General features: G+C 37.5%; 1 protein-coding gene across 1 annotated transcript in view; it reads left to right on the plus strand.

Annotated features, from left to right (window-relative positions):
• The first annotated feature begins 7,161 nt into the window (after nucleotides 1-7,161).
• ptprja (protein tyrosine phosphatase receptor type Ja) overlaps nucleotides 7,162-22,051 on the plus strand; it is a 39,470-nt gene continuing 24,580 nt past the window's right edge. Inside the window, exon 1 of the mRNA XM_062420938.1 lies at nucleotides 7,162-7,390. Coding sequence (XP_062276922.1) covers nucleotides 7,325-7,390 — 66 coding nt within the window. The 5' untranslated portion in view covers nucleotides 7,162-7,324. The remainder of the gene's footprint in view (nucleotides 7,391-22,051) is intronic.

The raw sequence follows: 22,051 nt of genomic DNA on the forward strand, positions 1-22,051 counted from the left end.
TGATTCTATGATGAAAATTCATCCATGAAAAGCATTCATTCATGAAGGTAATTAATTATTGGGGATGTACATACATTAACATAATGTCATGCATCTAAAATATCTAAATGCAACATTATAATGATTATACACGACAATACATTACAGTGATTATCATGAAGATGAGGACAAAAATACGAGCTGTAGAAAGAGAGCAAGAGAAGAGAGGGACCTTTGAGAGGATAAAATGCCACCAGGATAAGTGGTGATACTGAAAGGGCAGCTACAAATGATTTTCTCCATTATTTGAAGTAGAGAAGGGGTCCTCAACCTTTTTGGATGTGGGGGCTGGCAAGCTAGCTAAGAGTGGTTCCTGTAATCAGACTATAGTTTATAGTTGTAGCGTGTAATACACATGTATTGACAAACAGAGGATGTGCATGTATCAGCAAGTTAGAAACGGGGAAAGTGTGTGTTCACATACACAGGAGATAAGAAAAGATGAGAGGGTAAGAAAAACTTGTGCTTATTAAGATACTATGTAAAATCAAATGCACTACTTAGTGAGAAATGATATTCACAAGTGGTCTGTTCTAGTGTGCAATGATCATGATGATGATGATAATCGGCTTTGAAGCTCAGCAAAAAATATGGGATGACGCATTTAAGTTAATCTAATTTCACTACTGCTCACAGTAATATACTACACACTAAAAGTGGTGCTGCTGCTGTATGAGTACTTTATATACTGTATGACAACTTCAGTTCACCCAGGCTGGGATGTCAGAGTCTAAAAGGTTAAAATGGTATGTGCATGTTTAAGAATTCATGCAGATGAGTCTGACATGACAGTTCTTCGTGCCCACAATTGGCTCTTCATCATCTCACACATAAATTACTTGACTTTTGAGCTCTTGACAGAGTCAGTGGGGAAACACACACAGAAAAAAACATATACTTTATATGGCAACTCAAGCACAAATGGAAAGAACAGGCCTGCAGAAAAAAAACATGCTGCAACAATCCCCAGAGGATTACATAACATTTCCTTGGAAATGGTGGGTCATAGTGACCAGTTAATTTCAGCTCTATCTCTATTAGCAATCATCAGCAGGCCTCTTATAACAGCCATTATAAAATGGTCTGTCACAAAGCAGTGGCAGATAAAATGTGAAAAAAAATCACCCACTCAGCACAGCACATCTTTAGCAATGCAATTCCAGATCGAGAGGTGTTAAAGTTGCATGTAACACAGCAGAATAATTCACAGTTAAAGGAGTATTCACTTTTACTGACACCTTAAGTGATGAACCAAAATGTGTCTGTTGAGTAACAAGCACTCACCCATTGCAGGCTTGAACGGTGGCTGTAATAAATGTGTAGCTTGCATCTTGTATCACTGCTCAAATTCAGTCTGTTGTAATGGTGACCCAATTTTAATGCGAAAATAGAAAAAAAGTGCCAAAACATGCTTAAAAATGTCTCAATATGACAGAAAGCCCAATTAGTAACATTGTTATCACTCCCTATCTCCATTTTCACAAGTGGATCATGTATTAAGTTATTATTGAATGGGTCATTTTAAAAAAAATCATCATTTATATGCAAAAGTATCCACAAGAATCCCAACAAATTAAATTGTATGTGAATTCCAGGCATCACTACATTAGGAAACTGCCAATGGCAGCTTCATTTTTGAGTTTGTAAGGTGATTTACAAAATTTCATACAATACTACCCACTGTAAGCTTTTGAGAAGTCTTAATGATGGGTAAATATTTGAGCCTTGCTGTTGCTCTATCGAATTTGAAACTGGGCCTGCTATTAAATTACCATAGTGGTATACTGTACTATAAAAGTAATTAGGAGATTTACTGTTTAACTCATTAACTTATTAACATCTGCAGGAAATGTGTTGACAAAATGACTTAAAACCACTTCATGTATTTATTCAACAATGAAACATTACAATTTGAATGCAGCTCTGTTAAACCTGATCCATGATACATATTGTGATTCAGCGGTTTTCATTTTGCATGACAGTTTAAGTTCAAAATTAGAAGGACATTTTGTGTTGAAGCTTTTGCATACTCAAGATCTGCTGAAAATTGAACCAAAGCAATAGTAAAATACTGTAAACTATCATGTATGTCATGCATTTGCAGATACAAAACAAATATTTATTGTTTTGCTTCAATGTCTAAGAGTCAGATCAGGTCAGTTCAGTTGCAGTGGACATTTTGGGAGATGAGCCAACCAGTCTGATCCAGACATTGAGGTACAGACACTTTCAAATAAGCTCTTGAGGTTTTACATAAGTTGGTACAGACAACAATATTGGCTTCTCTACAGCCCTAAGTTGAAAAATTGACTTTGCTTTAAAGCTTATGCTATCAAGAACAGTACTCTTGAAAAAACAAAATACGATAAGAAGATAAAAACAGCCAACAAACAGCAAGGAAACATACAGACTCAGGCAGTACAAGTTAAGTGCAAAGCACCACATCAACATCAATCAAACAATCCACAAAACACACCCTGCTTTTTCCTCAAATGGCTTTAACAACTGAGAAAATGTTGTAGCTAGCTTTGATCGCCACCAACAAAGCAAATCCCATCATCATGCTCCCACTATCAATACTCAGGAGGTAAAGCCAGTGGATACACCACTATCAAATGCCTTGGCAAAAAACAAGAGTGGACAAACTGCTGTACAGTATCTTGCCAGGCAGGGTTTTGCTTTTGGAGCATGATGCAAGTCAGGGGTCTATGTTCTACCTCATAAAGTTACTACTAAATGATAATCCAACTCACCCTCACTGCCAAATTGAGTATTTAAACCAGATAATACAATTGTCAGAGGCATAGCAGCAAGCAGCTCCCTGCCAGTTTGTCAATATTTAATAATGATGGATATAGATATAGAAAGAAAAGAGCAATTGTCAGTGTGCTTTAGGTATGTAGGCCATGACCTTATTTCCCAAGAAGTTTTTACTGGCTTGTATGTGGCACCTGGAACAACTGGAGCAGTGATTACAGAAATATCAACATCCTTTAGAGATTTAACCACCCCATATCTTGACTGCATGGTCAGATATGTGATGGTGCAGCTAATAAGGTTGGAAAGTACAGAGGAGCGCAGGCAATGTTGAAGAGAAAGCATCCATTGGCTCTTTATGTTCACTGTGCTTCGTAAACCTCATCACACAACATGCTTGCAATGCATGTCCTTTGATTCTTGTTTCTTTATAGTGGGCTGATGAGCTGGGAGCCCTCACTAACCAGTACAGAAAATTCAAGGCTGCATTTGATGGACAGGTAACACAAACCAGAGCACTGAAACCTATGTGTCCAACCTGGTTGATGGTTTAGGAGAAGGCTGTTACTCCTCAGTACAAGAGTGTGTTGTTGAGTTTGGAGGAGACAATGTTCTCCTCACTGGGTAAATGAACAAAGTCATCTGTCAATACCCAAATCTTAACAAAGAGAATCTGTTGGCCCAGGCACCCATGTTCATCTCAAAGAACAACTACAAGTTCAGCAGTGAAGCTGCAGGTATCCTACCAACAATGCTTCTTTGGGTGAGAGATTTGTTTGATGAGCTTGAAACTCTTATTAGGGCGCTGTTGGTTATCCCTGTGGCCTCAGCTGAAGCTGAAATAAGCTTAAGTGAACTTAAGGGACTGAAAACCTGGCTCAGGTTAACAATCTAACAAATGTGTCTTAACAATATTGCAGTTAGCCATGTCCATCAAGAAAAACTTGACCTCAGAGCAATCTGTGTCAGTAAATGAGAGGTGAAGACAGGTGTTTGGTCCTTTTAAATGAAAGAGGGCACAAGCTGGACACTGGAATACAAGAAGTGATTTTGCAGAATAGCCCACTTAAATGCTCTACAGTCTATAGAAGTTATTATATGGTCAGGAATGTTAATGGTAGATTTAGGTTATACTGGTACACATCCATCAAATGATGCCAGAATATTGCAAAATGTATTTCTGGTTTCTGTTGGAACCTGTGATTGTTTGTTTTGTGTGAACATTGCATGAAATGTACCTAGGTGTAATTCCAAAGTCCAATCCAAAATTTATTGAATTTCATTTTTAGGTTAAAACCAGGCGGGGAGTTCCGGTCCTCTGAAATGATGCCAACGTGGAAGTAACTTAAAACTGCATTCTATCAAAAGGCCACCAGGGGGCGACCGTTTTGGTGTCAAAAGGACTTCCGTCTCTATACAAGTCAATGGAGAATTCACCAACTTCTCACTTGATTTCTAACCTCAGTAAACGTTTTCAAAATGTGTTTATGGTCTCAATCGCTAGTTTAAAGCCTTCCTCAATGCAGTATGATGTTCATTTGTGAAATTTTGGCCTCCCTGATTTTACATTTGACGATAAAGCAGGGTATGCATTAGGGCATGGCTACGTCGTGATTGACAGGTTGATTGGTTCACAGGTTCAGGAGGGCGCCTCATGCCCCTCCTGATGCCCATATAAGTAGAATCCGTGTTTTTTTTTACCCAGCATGCACCGGAAATTTTCAAGATGGCGCTGCTCAGATCCGATACTATTGGCTTCCAAGCAGCACTCCACAAACCAATGGGTGACGTCACGGCTGTTACGTCCACAGTCTATGGTACAGTCTATGGTTAAAACACAGTATCAAAATGTCTTTGTAGTAATTATTATTATTTATTGTCTGGTGACCTTATTACAAAAATCTATCATATGACAGTTTTATTTTTATTTGAATTAATCAATTGTGCATTAATTTTAGTGTGCGATGTACAAAAACAAAATAAATAGTAAATATTTTCAAATGCATAAACATCTATGTAATACAAGTCATGTTTTGGCAAGTCATTGAAAATGAAATAGAGCAAAGATTTCACATAATGTGTGCATATGTGTGTATGACGTAGATAGCATGTTTATAGCATGTTAAAACCAAAAATACATCCTTACTGTAATGAGCATTGTTAGAAGAAAAAAAATTGCTCACAAAAGCTGAGACAATACTACGATGACTAGACTGGGTCATGACTGCAAGGAAACAGGAATAAAGCACAATGTATAAAATAATGAAGTCAGGAAGTAAGCAATATTGGTGCCATTAATTAGATTATATATAACATTCAAAATTATTATTACAATGTTTATTGTCTAATTCTATGGTGTCACAAGGTGGATTGCCTCGGTTTTACAACACAAGAGCTGACTGTTATTTGCTGTTTCCTGCCCAGCACTCTGTGACAATACTGATAAAAATGTTCTATAAATAAACTTTACATGAATATCCTTTATCATGCAGGCTCCCATACTGAATTTTATTCTTGATCCTCTCATTAAAAGACTGGTGCTGAAAGGTAACAGAGTATGTAGAAACTTTTGAACAACATTACTGAAGTGTCTTTTTAGAAGGAGCCAAAGCTTCAGTGTATTTTACATTACATTCAACTGTTTATCATGTTTTTTTGTTTACTGTGCTTCATATGGGTGAAGTAGAAGTAGAGGTGTTGACCACCCAAATTGCCTGCAAATCAACTGAACTAAAACTTTTGTGATCTTTTACTGTACATTGCTAATGAATTTATAGTCTCCTCCAAAGTCTCATTTTGAAACATAGTTTTGATCAAATATACTAATCTACTGACACAAAACCAATGAAATTGAGTACAGCAACTGATGTATTACCTGGAATCAAGTGCGGGACAAGCACTAATAAATAGGTTTGTATGCAGACTGAATAAAAGCATCACCCCACAGTGAGCTGTCAAATACAGCTATACCTAATGTTCCGACTGCTCTAATTAAGGGATAATCAATTTGAGTAAAGGCCCTGCAAACCGACACAGGTATATTCACTTATTACAGTTGATTAGACAAAATGCTGAAGGAGTAACTGTAAATTAAGTACTGAATATTAATCCTGTACACTACTCATTACTGAAAATAGATTTTTATATTAGTATAATGTAATGCCATTACTGTGATTACTGTTACTGTGTTAACTGTCTAACACGGCAAAAATGATAGAAAATAAGTTGTCCCTCTTGGGCAACAAGAAGAAGGGAAGAAATTTTAAAACTAACGTTGATGTCATTTAAGACTGAAGCCCACTGTTGAAGTATTTTCATATGGTGTGTCATGAGTGGCTGCCTTTTTCTTATTGTTTTTCAATCATTTTTTAATGATTCAAATATAATCAGAATCTTTACAACTGTGTCTTTAGTTATGAGTGTGTAACTTTGTGAGTGCCACATAAGTGGCATTCATGCATGCTGGAATAATAGGAAAAATTAGTTCCTGACTCTGAAAATTCATGTAAATACCCCCTCAAGTTGGAGCAACAACTCAGAAAATCGCTGAAAATGCTGGTAAACGTCTTGCCAACAGTTGATGTCATATATGCAAAAACATGGCGGACGAAAGTAAGTTATTGGCAAGAAACGTTTTTACTAATTCATGTATTGCATGTCAATTTCTTGCTCAAATGTAATTTGTAATATGGTATGAGATTGTAACGTTAATTTCTGTCCATGTAGAGTGACCTAGATTAGTTAGAAAAGTGATTTATTAACATTTACCCTGATAGGTGGCAGGTGAAGTAAAATGTTAGGGTTTATATGGATTGTACTGGTACAGCAATAAGTCTGGGATGAAATAAAACACATCTTCTTTGTAGCATCCGTGATGTTTCCACATTAAGACTTAAAAGTCCAGGAACACACCAAAGTCAGAAGAAATGGAACTAGGAGTATGTGAATACAACATTAGTCCCCGGTCATACTCAGAGCCCATAATTCGTTACTACGGCCCTGAACAAAATGCACTACCATCACTTACAGTATGGCAGTGAAACTAGGCCAATAACCTCAAGGAAGTTTTCTAAAAACATTTGCCTTGGCCGCTGTGCTTTGTGTAGTCTTTAAGGGGACCCCATGGGTGCATTCCTTCACCCAGCGTGGCCAAGTTATGGCAAGAATGCGGGATGACTCTTTTTCATTTCTGCATGACCAAGCAGCCCCGTCCAAACAGTGTATGCAGACACATTGCTGGTGATACCGAAACAGAGGGGGGCCGATGATGAGAGGAGTGGCCGCTACTTCACTTCACAAACTTCCCCCGAGTGACGCGCCCGGCTGTGCGCTCCTCCCCGTTAACACCGAGGGAAAAGTTTGTCCGTCTTACTTAACTCTCCCGATGTAGTGGCAGATTGACGGAGCGTTAGAAGTGAGAAATACAGTTCATGGTTTATTGTCATTTCAAACAAGAACAAAGTGTGGACATGAAATCACTCACCGGGTAGAAAAGACACTCGAAACTTTTCCTCAGCCAACCGGCATCATGAAGCCGCTGCTGCGCCTCAGCGTCTCTGTGTGGGCTCTCCTGGTCTTCAGTGCCCTCCTTAAGGTAAAGAGGCCTCATCCAATTATATGCATCACACAATAAGACGTGACACTACTGGTTTTGTATAGGGGAGCGAAAAAACGGGGCGCTTTGTTTGGAGGTTCTGGGTCTGCTTTTATCACACGGATTTGACTGCACCTGTTGCGCAGGTAGCTGGCGGGCTGTGAGCTCATTTCAGCTCAGTTTCAGGAGGAAAGTGTTTGGTGTGAAAAAAAGCTAAAACAAGAATAAAATAGCTTTTTCAAACTGCTACTAAAGATGGTTATTAGCTTATTTTTTGCAGATGGACAATCTCATTGTTTATTCTAAGATGAATATGGTCCTTTGAGAGTTATTAATAAGTAATGAATGCGCTGACCTTCAGTTGGAGAGGTTGAACAATGGTAGGCTGTGGATGACATGGAGACAATATATAAGGTCTAACAATTTGACTTATTAAAACACACCAACATGTTTCAGTTCTTTGTTGTTTAATGGTTGAGAATATTTTTTTTTCTTTCTTTTTTTTGTTGAATCATTTACTCAGGATTACACAGTAATTACACAGGTAATTTGCAAGTGACCTGGTGTGTTAAAAATGCGTCCTATTGAACAAAGCTTACATAACAGATAGACTGGGTCATTCAGCAGCCACAGATCCACCTGTCCTTGTCGCACTGGTCTTTCTAGAGGGAGAGAGAGAGAAGGCGAGGGAGGTTGAGAATGGTATGCGAGGATGTGTGTGGCTGACACAAAGGGTCAGGAATGGAATGAGGTGAAGCTCAGTGTCCCTGTCACTCCGGGAGCCTCAGCTTTTCACACCAGGACTCGACTGGCACTGAGTAACCAGTTCATTAGGTACAGTTACAGTCTGTGGTAATGCAGTGACCTCTGGTAATTCTGGAGGCTGTAATTAGGAGGTGGAGATGTTGTCTTGGACTATACTGAAATGTTCAAAGATTTTAAAAAGTGCTAATTAAGATTCCCTCTAATAACCAGAAAACTCATGTTTTTTATACCAGTTGTCGTCCAGTATCAGGGCATTATTTTTTTTAAATGCGCCAACCCATCTTTTTATCTCCTAGTACAGATTCCAATAACTGGAGTTATTTGTCAATACCTAATACCGCTCCAACACCTGTGCTTTCTTTTTTCTGTTTGCCTCACTGAGTGGAACTCACTGGGATATTTTTTATGTACGGTGACACGAGACCATGAAAAGTGAGCCAGCGATGACTGATAGGGGAAACATAGAGTTATATATTAACAAAGAACGATTTAAATTAAAGTTTATCAGTTCTGTTGTGACCAATAACAGATCCACTAAATAAGATCTATATTGGCACGGATAGTTCTGGTGTATTTGTAAATAGTTTATATGGACTTGATAATGCAAAGACTGTTCTTAATAGGAAAAAAATAGACCGATTGGACTTTTCAGACAAATGCAAGCGACCTTTTTTAAGGTCAAAAGTAAAGACCTCAAACCGGTATGGTGGTTTTATACCATAAAAGATCTCAGAGAGGAGGCTGGGGTGAACTTATGTGTATAAAATGTAAATTGGGTAACCTTTGTTAGTGTCCCGACCAGTTTACACTGGATTATTTTAATGATAACCAACAAAATGCACATATACAGGCACTGACAGGCACTGACCAACAACTTATTTTGTCATTTACATATGAGGAAATGGTTGTGCAAATACTAAATTGAATGATGCCCTGCTTCAATATCCTAACATCACACAAAGCAGCTTAATTGTTTAATTCAATACAGCTACTGTAGAAATTCAATATGCTGTTTGCCGCTTCCACTCCGAGAAACATTTAGAGGAGTTTCCTCAAACAGTAGATTTATTTTACACATTGTCATGTTTGCAAAGTTGATGCATTTTTTTTGACTAGTCTATTTTTATACTTTCTGCATGATCCTGTATTGGTTTGTTCTGTTCATTATAAAACTAAACTACAAAAGACACATGCTTTTGTTGTAAATATGCTGCCCTTTGAAACTGTTCTGATTCATTAAGTTCATGCTTTACATTTGGAGTAGTGCAAAATAAACCTGATGAGGACTGTGAGATTTAGTTGAAAGGGCTACATGGGCTCGAAAAGCTGATAAGGACTCTGTCCTTATGGCATGAGAAATGCGTTGGTTTGGATACGGAAGTAATTGTTAATAGGTTCATTTATGCAACTTCTATGAAGAGTACACATGATAAGCATTGATGAACACAGGACACATGCAAATGTGAACCTGCCTGCAGCAGCACAGTTGGTTTTAATACATTTAGGGTTCGAAAGGTAAAACAAGGAGACAGACTCTGGTGATCAGATATATTGGCTATAACCAAGTGTTTCAATATGAAAAAGGACTTTATGTTGTGTTGTAAGCATATGGCTATGGCTTAAACATTTCAGGAATTATAAATATAAGTTGGTGTGGTATGAAAAATAATGTAGTATTGGTTCAGTTGAAATTTTAAATAATGGGGCCTAAAGTTTTGATTGTTAATCATTTCACCCCAAAGTTAATAGGCAGGACAGACAGGGCTTTCTTGTTTAGAGACAAAACCTGCTTCACTTAAAGTGTCTTGTCCTTTGATGAAATCAGAGATTGTCTCGTTCATAGCTTTTGGGCACCTGTAATCAGCCCTAAAATGTGCCAGTGTATCTGGGTTTTTATTCTTTGTTTTTTATTAGGATCCCCATTGCATCAGCTACTCTTCTTGAGGTCCACAGTTTGAATATTTAATCTGCTCATTTAAATGTGTTAAAAAGCTGTTTATCAACACAAGGTTGAGATCATAGGTGAATCTTTTTTTTTCAGTATCACAACATATTTGAAATGAACACCAACATTGTACATACATTTGAAACTTACTATTCCTCCGCGGCCACAGAGTAGTTCAGCATTTTAGAGATATAATCTTTTTGTGTTTGAAACAGGCTTGTATTGATTGTGCTTTGACGCTGACAAATGCTGTATTATTTTCTTTGTGTGTTCCAGTTCTAACCGCAGTTCTAACGTAGCGATGATATTGATGATGGCCATACTGAGCAAAACAAAACACGCAAAGTTTACAACAAAAGCAAATAGTTTCTCTCTTCTCTTCTCTTTTCCTTTGTTGATTTTTCCCTTTCCTCTTTCCATCTTATCTTTTCAGCTCCTGTTTAGACGCTTAATTGCTCTTAATTACTATCAGTCTTACTCTTTATCCTCACTCTAATTCTTGTGTTGACATCATCTGTCCTCACAGCTCTCTTTTTAACACACGTTTCTAGGGTTTGAGGGTTCGGCAGAAAGTTCATGTGGGACTCAAGTGTTAACTCTTCCTTTTAGAATTTGGGAAGTGACACTTGCGGTGGGGATTTATGCCTCAGTGATCCTGTTATGTAATGGAAACACAGCACTGAGAATGAATCGCAGGTCATAACTTAATAACAAATGATACTTAACACCAGAGCAGTTTAATGACAGCAGCATGAAATAGCTCCAGAAACAGAATATGCATTTGGAGGGCTTCAGGATATAACAGATTTTAAATTTTGTTAATTAAGTTTCAAAAAAATGTAAATTGGAAACATAACCTGACTTCAACTACAAAGGAAGTAGAAAAAGGGGAAATACAATACTTCCCTGATAGGAACATGTTTGCATGCTGACATTTTCCGTACATCAAAATCTTTTAACAATCCACTTTACTGCTCAACACACTCTTCATGTTAACTACCTGTTGATATGCTAAAGTGTTCTAGTTGATTTGCTTCTTGGTTCAAGAAATGGTTCTTCCCCTTTAAAAAAGACACAAGAAGAAAGAACAGTTATACTAATAATAAAGTTTACCTGCTTTCAAAGTCTATTTTTACATTTCTAGTCTTACATATTTGTCTGGTGGAAAAACAATATTTCCTTGACTAAAATGTGTGGTGTCTGATTTTGGGTATGTGAATATTAAGTATAATCCTTTTATTTAGACTCACATTTCATGTCAAACACATAAATACATTATTGTAAAGTGGTCCGAATAATGTATGGCTAGATTTGAAAAAATATATCCTCATTTGTTTGTTATAAAAAAGATATTCTAATGACATTTAGCATTTTTATATATCTCTCCTTATCCATGAAGTTGTGGTAAAAGATGTCCGGGCTTGTTGCACTATGATGCAGTATTATTTCTATCATGCCTGTTAAACTTATGAGGTTTCTGTGCTGACAGATCAGTCTAGTCCAGGAATAAATACACTCAACATACTAATTCACAATGTTATAATTTAACTATTTGTTTAATCCCATAGTTTTCCATATTCTGTTTGTTATTTTCTATTCTGAATCCTGCTACATTTGCTGCAACACCCAAAATTCCCTGTGAAGACAGAAGTGTTTCATACTAAATTAATATATTACCCAAAATTAAACAGAACTGGTATGTGAATATTTTAATGAATGATTCAGTATTCAGTTTGCTCCTTTAATGATTTTGTCTATAAAGACATATTTTCAGCTTGAAACGTCCATTAAGTATTCATAGACAGTCCATATTTTTCTTGTATTGCGGAACTTTTCAAGTTATTAGTCTGGCCAACATGCAAAACAGTGGAAATCGATTGGAAAGGGGAGTGAAAATAGAACAATAAATTAAAGTGTGGTTTGTTAGGCTCAGTCTGCAGAAAGTGCGTGCAAATCATGGCTTGACACACACCCACTAATGACCCAGGAAAAGTACAACACTTTGCATGAGTTTATCATAGTATGGAGCCTTTCTCTATTCCCATCCGCTGTATCTGTTTCTCTATCTCTTTTTTCTGTCTCTGGCCTTCTCACAGCTTGGAGAAATAAAAGAACGGTGACGTTGCTATCAGTGGGAAACATCTTGGAACAAGGAAAAGGGACGTTTTCTAACACTTACAAGAACTGGCTTGTATCTAGCTTTGGACACTGTGATGAACACTACTTAAAATTGTGGACTCACACCACTACAAATACAACTTTGTTTATGTCCTTCATGAGAATCTCTAGAGTCTCTGCTGATGACCTGATGACGTCTGGCCTGCATCTGAATAGACGCATCCCCTTCGAAAATGTATTCTTCTCACTGTATCTAAATTATAGGCCATTGGCTTCCTTGTGTCTTGCATCCCATTATTGGTCTGAAGTGCAAAAGTCACAAATCAAGCCTTCCTTTGTGGAATACTGCACCCTCTACCCACTCACAACCCCCCTTCAACTGTGCGAGGACAGTCCCGTTTGAAATTAACATCCCCAAACACGCTGTACAAGATGTACAAGATGAATTACAAAGAGTCACAGTTTCCCAGTCCATGTAAATGAGAGGCAGGCTCCTCTCCCAGCCTCAAAGGCTTTATTGTCAGCAGATAGTCATCATTTTATCAGCGGCCTCCGAGCAGGTCATGACCCAGCAAGGACGTAGTGCAGATGAAAAATTATTGTTTTTTTTAATACATACAGCCTTTCCATAAAGACTGAGTTTTAAAAATGCCCCATCAGTACAAAATGACCAAAACTACAAAACTATGTAGCAGATTGATTGGGTCATTACTCAGTACTCATCACAACCAGGTACAAAAATGCATTTTAAAACTTACTTGAATACTCACTCACATGTTTTTAGCCATGGTAGTGGTCAGTCAGTTAATAAACCACTTTGAGCCAGTGCAAAATCTGCCTGCCACCCAAAAAGCATTTTCCCCATAGACCACTATCATAAAAGAGATGTCTGAAAATATTGACCTGCAAACAAGGTCAATCATGTCTCTTTCTATTATGAATTTTTGATACATGGGGTTTTATATTAATTATTTATATTATATATATTCTTTTGAGTTGAGAAAAGAAAATTAAAAATCTGTGATGTCATCACAATGTAAAGTCTATGGGCCAAGCAAGAACTCATGAGTGGTTCCAGTGGGGGAAACGCCACAGCAAATGTTCAGTGGGCTGCACAATGAGGAAGCAACCTTGGAAGATAGAAACTTTTTTCGGTATATGCGCCAGCCAAGCAATTCTTATTGGACTGAATGGGTGCCATTTTCAGTCCAGTATCCAGATCTTATAATACATCCATGCACACCATACTAAGATGGTGAATATGGAAAATATTACACTCGCTTAACATCAGCATGCTGACATTAGCATTAACCTCAAAGCACCTCTGTGTGTGTAGCATAGCTGTGGACTCTTGTCTTGCTTATAACACAGGCCTGTTATCAATTTCCACTGCTCAGAGATGGAGGATAGTCCCTATTGCAGGTACCAGCCATCACATTATTTCATTTCAAGCCATAAAAGGAAACATCAGGGCCAATAACTTCATAATTATCTTACTTCTTGAGTAGCTGCTCTAATTAGCAATCTTACTACTGTAGTTCTACAGTGAAAATTGGCCTTATACTTCTGTGAATGATCAAATTAGTGATGATGAAGACATTGCCTTTCCTTGGTTGTTCATAGCTCCTACTAAAATTAATTATTTAATGTCTGTAGGAATAAAAACCATTAGAAGAATATGTGTATATGTTTACATTTAGGGAGGCAGACATAGTGTTCTGTGCCTATAAAGAGCATCAAACGTTACTTTTAACTTGTAGAAACTGTTTGTGAAAAGCTTCACAAAAAAGAACAACTTAATTTTCTTTACTGGTCATGCTCTTCAGGGTCACTGAGGACACGAGCCGGTTTCAACAGGCTTTGCTCTTCAGAGTCTAGATTTTAAAAGGGAAATGTATAGTCTAGTTTCGTTGATAATTTAAAGGAACACCCTTATATAAAGAACCAAAAAACACTTATTTATAAATGCTATGCTATGCTTTCTCTGTGCTTCCCTTTCCACAGATACACACATTGACACATCACACTTCACTTTAGCACTTTCACCCATTTAAAACATCCATGATCAGTTTAGAGTGTCTGTGTTCAGGGTGTGGGTACGTATGCACTCATGCACCTCTTCCTCTTGTTGCATGGCCAGCAGCAAGTAGAGGAAGCTCTAATGGCAGTGCATTGTACTCAGATGCGTATCTGCAGCCAGTAGCTCAGCAATCTTAACAGCGCAGCACAGTGCTAGGGACAGTAAATACTACGTCACTGATTTCCATATGCTCTGATCTGTTGATAGCAGTGGCAGGACTGTGGTGTGGGAGGCTGATACCTGGAGACAAACACACTCATACATAAGCCATTATGCGCAGGGAGTATTTGGAGGCAGCAGGTATTTTTAGACATAGCTTTGGGCATTATTTTATGATTCATGTTCCTATAGTATCTGACAGGAGGATGCTCAATTTAATTTCTCTTGTGCAGTGTTGTACCACATAAATGCTATCACACTCAAATATGTAATATATGATATGCAATAAACCAGCAGATTTGGTCCAAACTAAACAATCAGAATAATTTAATTTCTCTTCACTTCACCTGTTCATTTGTTTTCTTACTAGCTTGGGCTAATTTGATTGTTTTTAAGACATATTGTAAGGGCAACACTGTAGCGCCATCAAATGCTTTGAGCTCCTTCAGTAGTGCTGTGACCTCTGACTTAAATGACACTAATAAAAAGACTACAAATATAATTCATTTTTCACACAACTCTTCTTAAAAGTTATAGAAGATTTTGCCATATAGTGGGTTATAATATACATTCATTTTAGCTTCTGTCTTCAGTAGTCATATAGGATAGTATAACATATTTAAGTATCAAAGTTTTAAAAAGGCTAAATTGCACATTCATCATAAATGTGCACACTGAATGTCCTGACCACTTTGGAAACCTAGAGTAGCAATGTGCTACTGAATACTGGGTAAAATTTGTGTCAATTTCCTGAAACCATCTAGAAACCGAGAGGTCAAAAGTCATCGATTCCCTTGACATCTTAATGTTGCCAGAATCAGTCATGCGCTGTGATGCAGTTCCAAACAAAATTTAATACATGATCAAATGACTGAGTTAATGAATGAATGAGTTAATATCAAGTTCATTCCATTTAACCACCTCACAGACCTTAACTGAGGAACTAAATTTTAATGACAATACAAAGTCATACGAGAACCACATTATTCAGGCATATTGCACGTGATTAAAGAAGAAGTTAAGGAAAACAAACCTACCGTTACAGATTGGTATGAGAGAATTACATGTTTCACACCATAAAGGAATGGAATTTTGATGGTTTTAAGCTAACCCAGACAGTTTAAGTAAGACAAGAGTTGATTTATTAGCCAATGGCATGTGGCCCTTATCTTCCTTTATTTGACCTTAATGAGCTTGGGGAATGAAGTCTAGAATACAAAGTCCTTTATGTTGTTCACATCTGTTATCAAGGGTCTTTGGGTGGGTTCAGGAAGCATCAGGAAGTCATGGTAGCACAGAAACAATGAGTAGGTCGCTCATGAGAAACTTCTGAGGCGATGAACCTTAAATAGAGAACAGGCTGCCAGTTTATTAAAGGCCGACAAAAGAAAGTGACTGCAGCTTTCACAAATTTCACATATTTTTTTACATTCACGTCATGTGTGATGTTTGCATCAGATCATTAACTTCTGCATTCAGAATAGGAAAAAGGCAATTTGGGTAGCTTGTGTGCACATTGTTTTTTAATATTCTTACACATGAACACAAACAAAGACACAGACACACACAAGCAGTTTTTAAAGCTAGATACACAGACAAAGTCATTTTCTCCTGAAATATTTTGATTCAAATTTGAGTAGACTCAAATCTCTAAAAACAAGGAAGAAATGTTATTTCACAATATGCAAAATGAACAGCGTATCATCATATTTAAATAAAGGGCCTGCACACCCATACAGGTGTTCTGAATTTCCCTGGCTAATTAGACCTGGGGTCAAGTTAATGTTGGGTGGAGCTAAATTGGGAATTATGTGATGAGACCGAACTCTCTAACCTCTCTAATTTAAGTTACCGGTTGGTGAGATACTGTAGCCTTAATTAAATTTACCACCTTTCCTGTTTTTCAGTTTTTTGTAATTGAAAAATTATTGTAGATGCTCCAATAACTCATTAATTAAGTTTACTATACCAAGTGAGTAACAGCAGATAAACTAATCTTGCTATAAGGTAATTGGCCAAAGTCACAGCCCACGAAGGCTTAAGAGAATTACACAAACAAAATCAAGTCAACAACAGGAGACGTCAACATACAAATGGGACAACAGGAGAAAATAATTTAAAAATGGATGTAGAACTGATATATTAGACAATTAAATAATAGTAAAACTACTACAAAGGAGCAGGAAAGGTCAAGAGTCAAAAACCAATAAAGAACAACAGTGCGATTGTGCAGAATTTACAGCTGTAGAAGAATCTCAGTAAGTCAACGAGAGTACAACCATGGCAACCCCTCAAAACGTATGCAACTTTGAGTAATTCAAGGAGCAGGAACAAAGTATTGTCCAATTTTTAAATGTTTTTGTTCCGAGTTATCAGATTATGAGGAGCTAAGGTTAAATAGACTGATCCTTGAGCAAACAGCTTTTAAGGTGATTTCTTGATTGTTTTTGGGTCTGGGTGTTATTACGGAGGAAGGAACTGGGGCGTTATCAGGAGGCAAGCAGCAAAGGCAGACTGAGGAATGAGAGGGAATCGTAGTGGCAGGCCGGCTGCCTTTTGGGTTGATGTAATGTTTATGTAGTGGTCAGTACAGCCATTTCCTCCTCCTCCTCCTCCTCCTCCTCCTCCTCCTCCTCCTCCTCCTCCTCCTGCAGACAGAACAGTCAAAGGGCACATATACTGTACACAGGGCAAGAGGGTCCCAGCCAGGTATGTTTGCACAATGACCATTAAACATCACTCTTCAAGTGAGAGTCGAAAGTATGAGAAGTAACAATGAGCTTCCAAGTGCTGTATATCACAAACCTTTGAGCTGTGTCTCAAAGTAAACAGCAAAATTATTTATCTTTATAGAAATGCTATCCTGCTATTAGTGATTTTAAACAAATGCTGCTAACACCCCCGTTACAACATATCTTTAATACATATAATGTAGAAAACGGGGGGATGTGCACAAGGATGGAGCTGACTTCCAGTGGATTCAAGAAAGTCCGTTATTTGAACTTCAGTATATCTAGGCCAGTATTTCTAAAATGGGAATTTGAACTTGGGTCAGTGCCAAGGAATAATGGCTTGAGACGTTGTTTTGTTTATTTAGCCAGAAGAAAATAAGTGATACTTAGGAAGAAGGCCAAATGGAAATAAAACATTCAGCAGTCTAGCTCAGAGAAGTCATATCCCCAGAGGTCAAGTTAACATGAAGATTTGTATGAAAACATGAGGTTGTCATAGCATTAAGCCACAGTTTTCACATACTGGTATGTGACCCTTACCATATTCTTCTGGAGCAGGACAAAGTTTTGTTTGTTAAACTTCTGTTCAGTCACAGACAGCAACAATTGTTCCTAAAATCAAACTTAGTCATAACATTGCTTACTTCTGGCTTGTGTTCACACTGGCTTTTTACAAAGAGCTGTGAACATGAGGTGATACAGACTGACAGGTAAGTCATTCAGTGGTTGCTGGTGATGTCATCCAGCATCATCACAGCAAGCTTTGCTACACTTTAATGCTTCAGTGGATATGTTAATGTTCTGCAGTGTTATGAAGAGTTCAGGAAAAAGTAACTTAATATGAGCACTATTAGTATTGATTGACCTCTAATTGGCCACATGTTGCAGTGACAAAAAGACAGAGACAGGATGGAAAAGAGGCATTTTGTACAGTAACATTATGGTGGGATGAGTTCAATGTCACATAAATAGACTTGATAAACTGCCAAAGTACAGTAGTAGTAAAATAGTAAAAAGCATAACACACTGCAGACATCCTCGCTTGACTGGTTTGTAGGGGACATACCCTGTATTCACATGTTACCATGGCTACCAAATTATTTCCATAACCACCACCATTTATATATAGTAGACTGCATTCTGAATGGTTTAGAATCAGCAGATGAATTCAATATTGTTGGTACTCGCTAATTGGAACTATTATGAAACCACAAATCACTGTGGTTGACCTGTTAGCATTCAAACAACAAATTGTAAAAACTGCACCAGAATCTGATTTGAAACAGACAGAGACTCACCAGTTCAAACAGTCTCAACCCAGTTGTTGAGTCGTTCAGTCAGCACCACAGTTTGATTGACAGCTTTCACACCCGCTCTCTCGCGATGTGGAGTTAGTTTAACCAAACTGAACAGGATAGGCGTTAAGAACACTCTTTGTTACTCACAAGGAAAAACAGTTTTTGATAAGAGTTTAGCTGGTTGTTACTATATGCCTGACAAGGTTCAAAGGTCATTCTTGAACTTTAGCTTCAAAAAAGCCAAACTACTAAGGTCTATTTAGTAGCTGGCTGTTCTTGAGCTTTCACTCACATAATGTGATCTTTTTTTCGATGTTCAAATTAATTTTTTTTTTTTGTGAGCACTTCTTGTCCATGTTTGATTAAAAGTTGTTTAAAAGTTAAAAGGTGAAAGTTCAAAGAGGTTTATATTAAGCTCCTATGTGTGGAGTCTGAACATGTGTGGAGAAAAATACAAAATTAGTCAGGAAAGGGGCAGAAGAACTCCTGACAGATCACTAAGTCGTGTAGTGAAGTTTTAGTATAAAGTATAAAAGTTATTCTGGCTAAAATGTTCATAAACATAAAATGGGGGAACTAATGATTAGATTTTTCAATTTTGAGACACCAATTAGATTGTGACCAAACCCAACAAATGTCGAGGACCATCTTTCAACTCTCAAAAACCATCTACAATGTTAGGAGAGGGAAGTATATCACTGAATTACCGACAGTGAATAATTCTCTGTACACCCATTTGCACCCTCTGACAGGGCGTTAGAGGGAAGCTCAGCGGCTCCAACACGCTGCTGCACAAACAGCAGAAGTATACAGATGCCAACTTCCTCATAGGCTGTTGTGCCAGTAAGTGTACAAAACCCACCCAAAGTGACACAATCTAGCTGATAATTTAAGGTAATGGTCGGTTGGTTGGTTGAGTATTATACTGAATTATCATATCAAGTGTCAAATACTGTATGTGACTTCCGTAAAAGAAGAAACGCACACGCATCCCATTTTATTGAAATGTATGTCGTATTGACACTGGTAATGAGGTTTCTCAACACATAGTGTTGTATTGTACTGACTTTATCATATAACATGTAAAAACCATCCACCAGAACCAAGAGCACTGAAGCTTTGAACCTGTCGTGCACCACTGTGTGGCACCCTCGTACTTCAGAAAGAATAGGGTCCCAGACGGTTGGTAGGAAGGGCAAGGTGACTGTTTTGAATAGAGAAGGAAAAGATAAGGAGAGGACACTGGTCTCCATGGACGGGCGGGTGGTAGGGGCATTATTAAACGCAGGACCTTTGTTTTTATCAAAGTCTCGTCTTTCCTATTCTGTTCTATTGAAAAATTCCAATTCCCTTTTGCCTGGGTGTGACTATAGGCAAGGCAAGGCAAGGCAAGGCAGTTTTATTTATATAGCGCATTTCATACACAGTGGCAACTCAATGTGCTTTACATAAAACAAACATTTAACAGAAAAAATTGAAAAAAAACATTGAATTTGAGAAATAAAAATAAAACCCAATCATAGTAAACACATACATACCCCCCCCCCACCCCACACACACACTAATAATAAAAACAAAGTACAGAAACATAGAAAGAGAGAGACATAAAATACTATAATAGAGCATTAAAAATAAGATTGCAGCATAAAATAATGATTTGCTTTAAAATCATTAAAAGGACATAGAGTGCAAATGAAAGATTAAAATTTAAAGTGCTTTGAAAGAGCTCAATCATAAGCACAGGAGAAGAGAAGTGTTTTTAACCTGGATTTAAAAATATTCACAGTTGGGGCTGATTTCAGTTCTGCTGGTAGTTTGTTCCAGTTGTGTGCAGCATAACAGCTAAAAGCTGCTTCACCATGTTTAGTCTGAACTCTGGGCTCCACTATCTGACCTGAGTCAGTAGATCTCAGAGCTCTACTGGGTTTATATTCTACTAACATGTCATTCATGTATTCTGGACCTAAACCATTCAGTGATTTGTAGACCAGTAGCAGAACTTTAAAATCTATTCTATAGCTGACTGGGAGCCAGTGTAAAGACTTTAGAACTGGAGTAATGTGCTCTGATCTCTTTGTTCTGGTCAAAACTCGGGCTGCAGCGTTCTGAATGAGCTGCAGTTGTTTAATGCTTTTTTGTGGGAGTCCAGTCAGAAGACCGTTACAGTAGTCGAGTCTACTGGAGATGAAAGCATGAATCAACTTCTCCTGGTCTGTTTGGGACATAAAACCCTTCACTCTGGATATGTTCTTAAGCTGATAGAAGGCTGTTTTGGTGATTGATTTGATATGACTGCTGAAGGTCAGATCTGAGCCTATCAGCACGCCAAGGTTTCGGACTTGGTCGCTAGTTTTTAGAGAGAGTGACTCGAGATGTTTACTGACAGCAATCCTCTTCTCTTTATTGCCAAAAACAATTACCTCATACCGCACCTATAAAATGCAAAACATGCTGTATAACATTTACAATGTAAGTGTTACTCTAAATGTACTTAAGGAATATACGACAGATTGTTAGCACATTAATACACAATGTATCTTTACTGCTGAATAAGAGAAGGCTTAAAAATTATTTATTATTTATCAATAATTAATAATTTGAGTGTATTTTCAAACAAAAATGCCAAATATTCATTGTGTCCAGTTTGTCTAGTTTGAACATTGTCTGATTTTCTCTGTTTCATGTAACTCTTTGACTTTTAGACTGTTGGTCAGAAAAAATAAGACATCAATCATATTAATCAGTAATGAAAATAATCAAAATAATCACCAGTTGCAGCCCAATTTGTAAAGACTCTGGTCATTTTGGAGGCTATAGTTTGTGGTGCTGTTGAACTGTATTGCATTTTATATTGAAAAATTGAGGCTACCCTCATATTGATAAAATGGTTGGCAATTGTACTATCAGTCTATTTTGGAATATATCCACAATCAAACTGTATTTTGAGTATTGCTTACAACATATCATTTAGTCTGTATCCTGCACAGTGAGAAATACCTGCACTTGTCCTTTCGTATTTAATTTCCAACTACACCCTGATTAGATCTTTTGTAGTGCAAGACTGATGTAATGCCCACTCTTTCAGTGTTAGGGAGAGTTAATGATCGGTCCTATCTATGATCTTTTTTCAGGGGAACTGAGAGGAGAGGGTGATGCAGTTTTGAGTGATGATGTCTTCTGTTTAATGTTTAGCTGTGTGGTAAACAGTGCCACTAGACTGTTTAAGTTTTGGCTAATAAGTGCTTTTGTAACCAGTGCTTTGTGTTTAGTCCTGATACCAGGTCACAGGTGGTAACCTGAATAAAAGTATGGAGAAAGAGGTGTATGGATATAAAATTGTAGGACCACATTTGATATTATGGCTTGCTGTGAACAACATTTGTCAGTAATCGTTGGAGCATGAAAGAAAAAAAGCTGTAATCCTACAAGCAGAGAACAGTATTCTCCATAATGATTAGGAGAGTTTACTTCCTTGTGCGTACTTACTGGCATACAAACACGATCTATTCATCTGTTACCATGGGGCTTTATCTCAAAATACAGAACTTTTGGGTGTTAATTTAC

This window comes from Scomber scombrus, chromosome 6 (assembly GCF_963691925.1).
Source record: "Scomber scombrus chromosome 6, fScoSco1.1, whole genome shotgun sequence".
Lineage (NCBI taxonomy): Eukaryota > Metazoa > Chordata > Actinopteri > Scombriformes > Scombridae > Scomber > Scomber scombrus.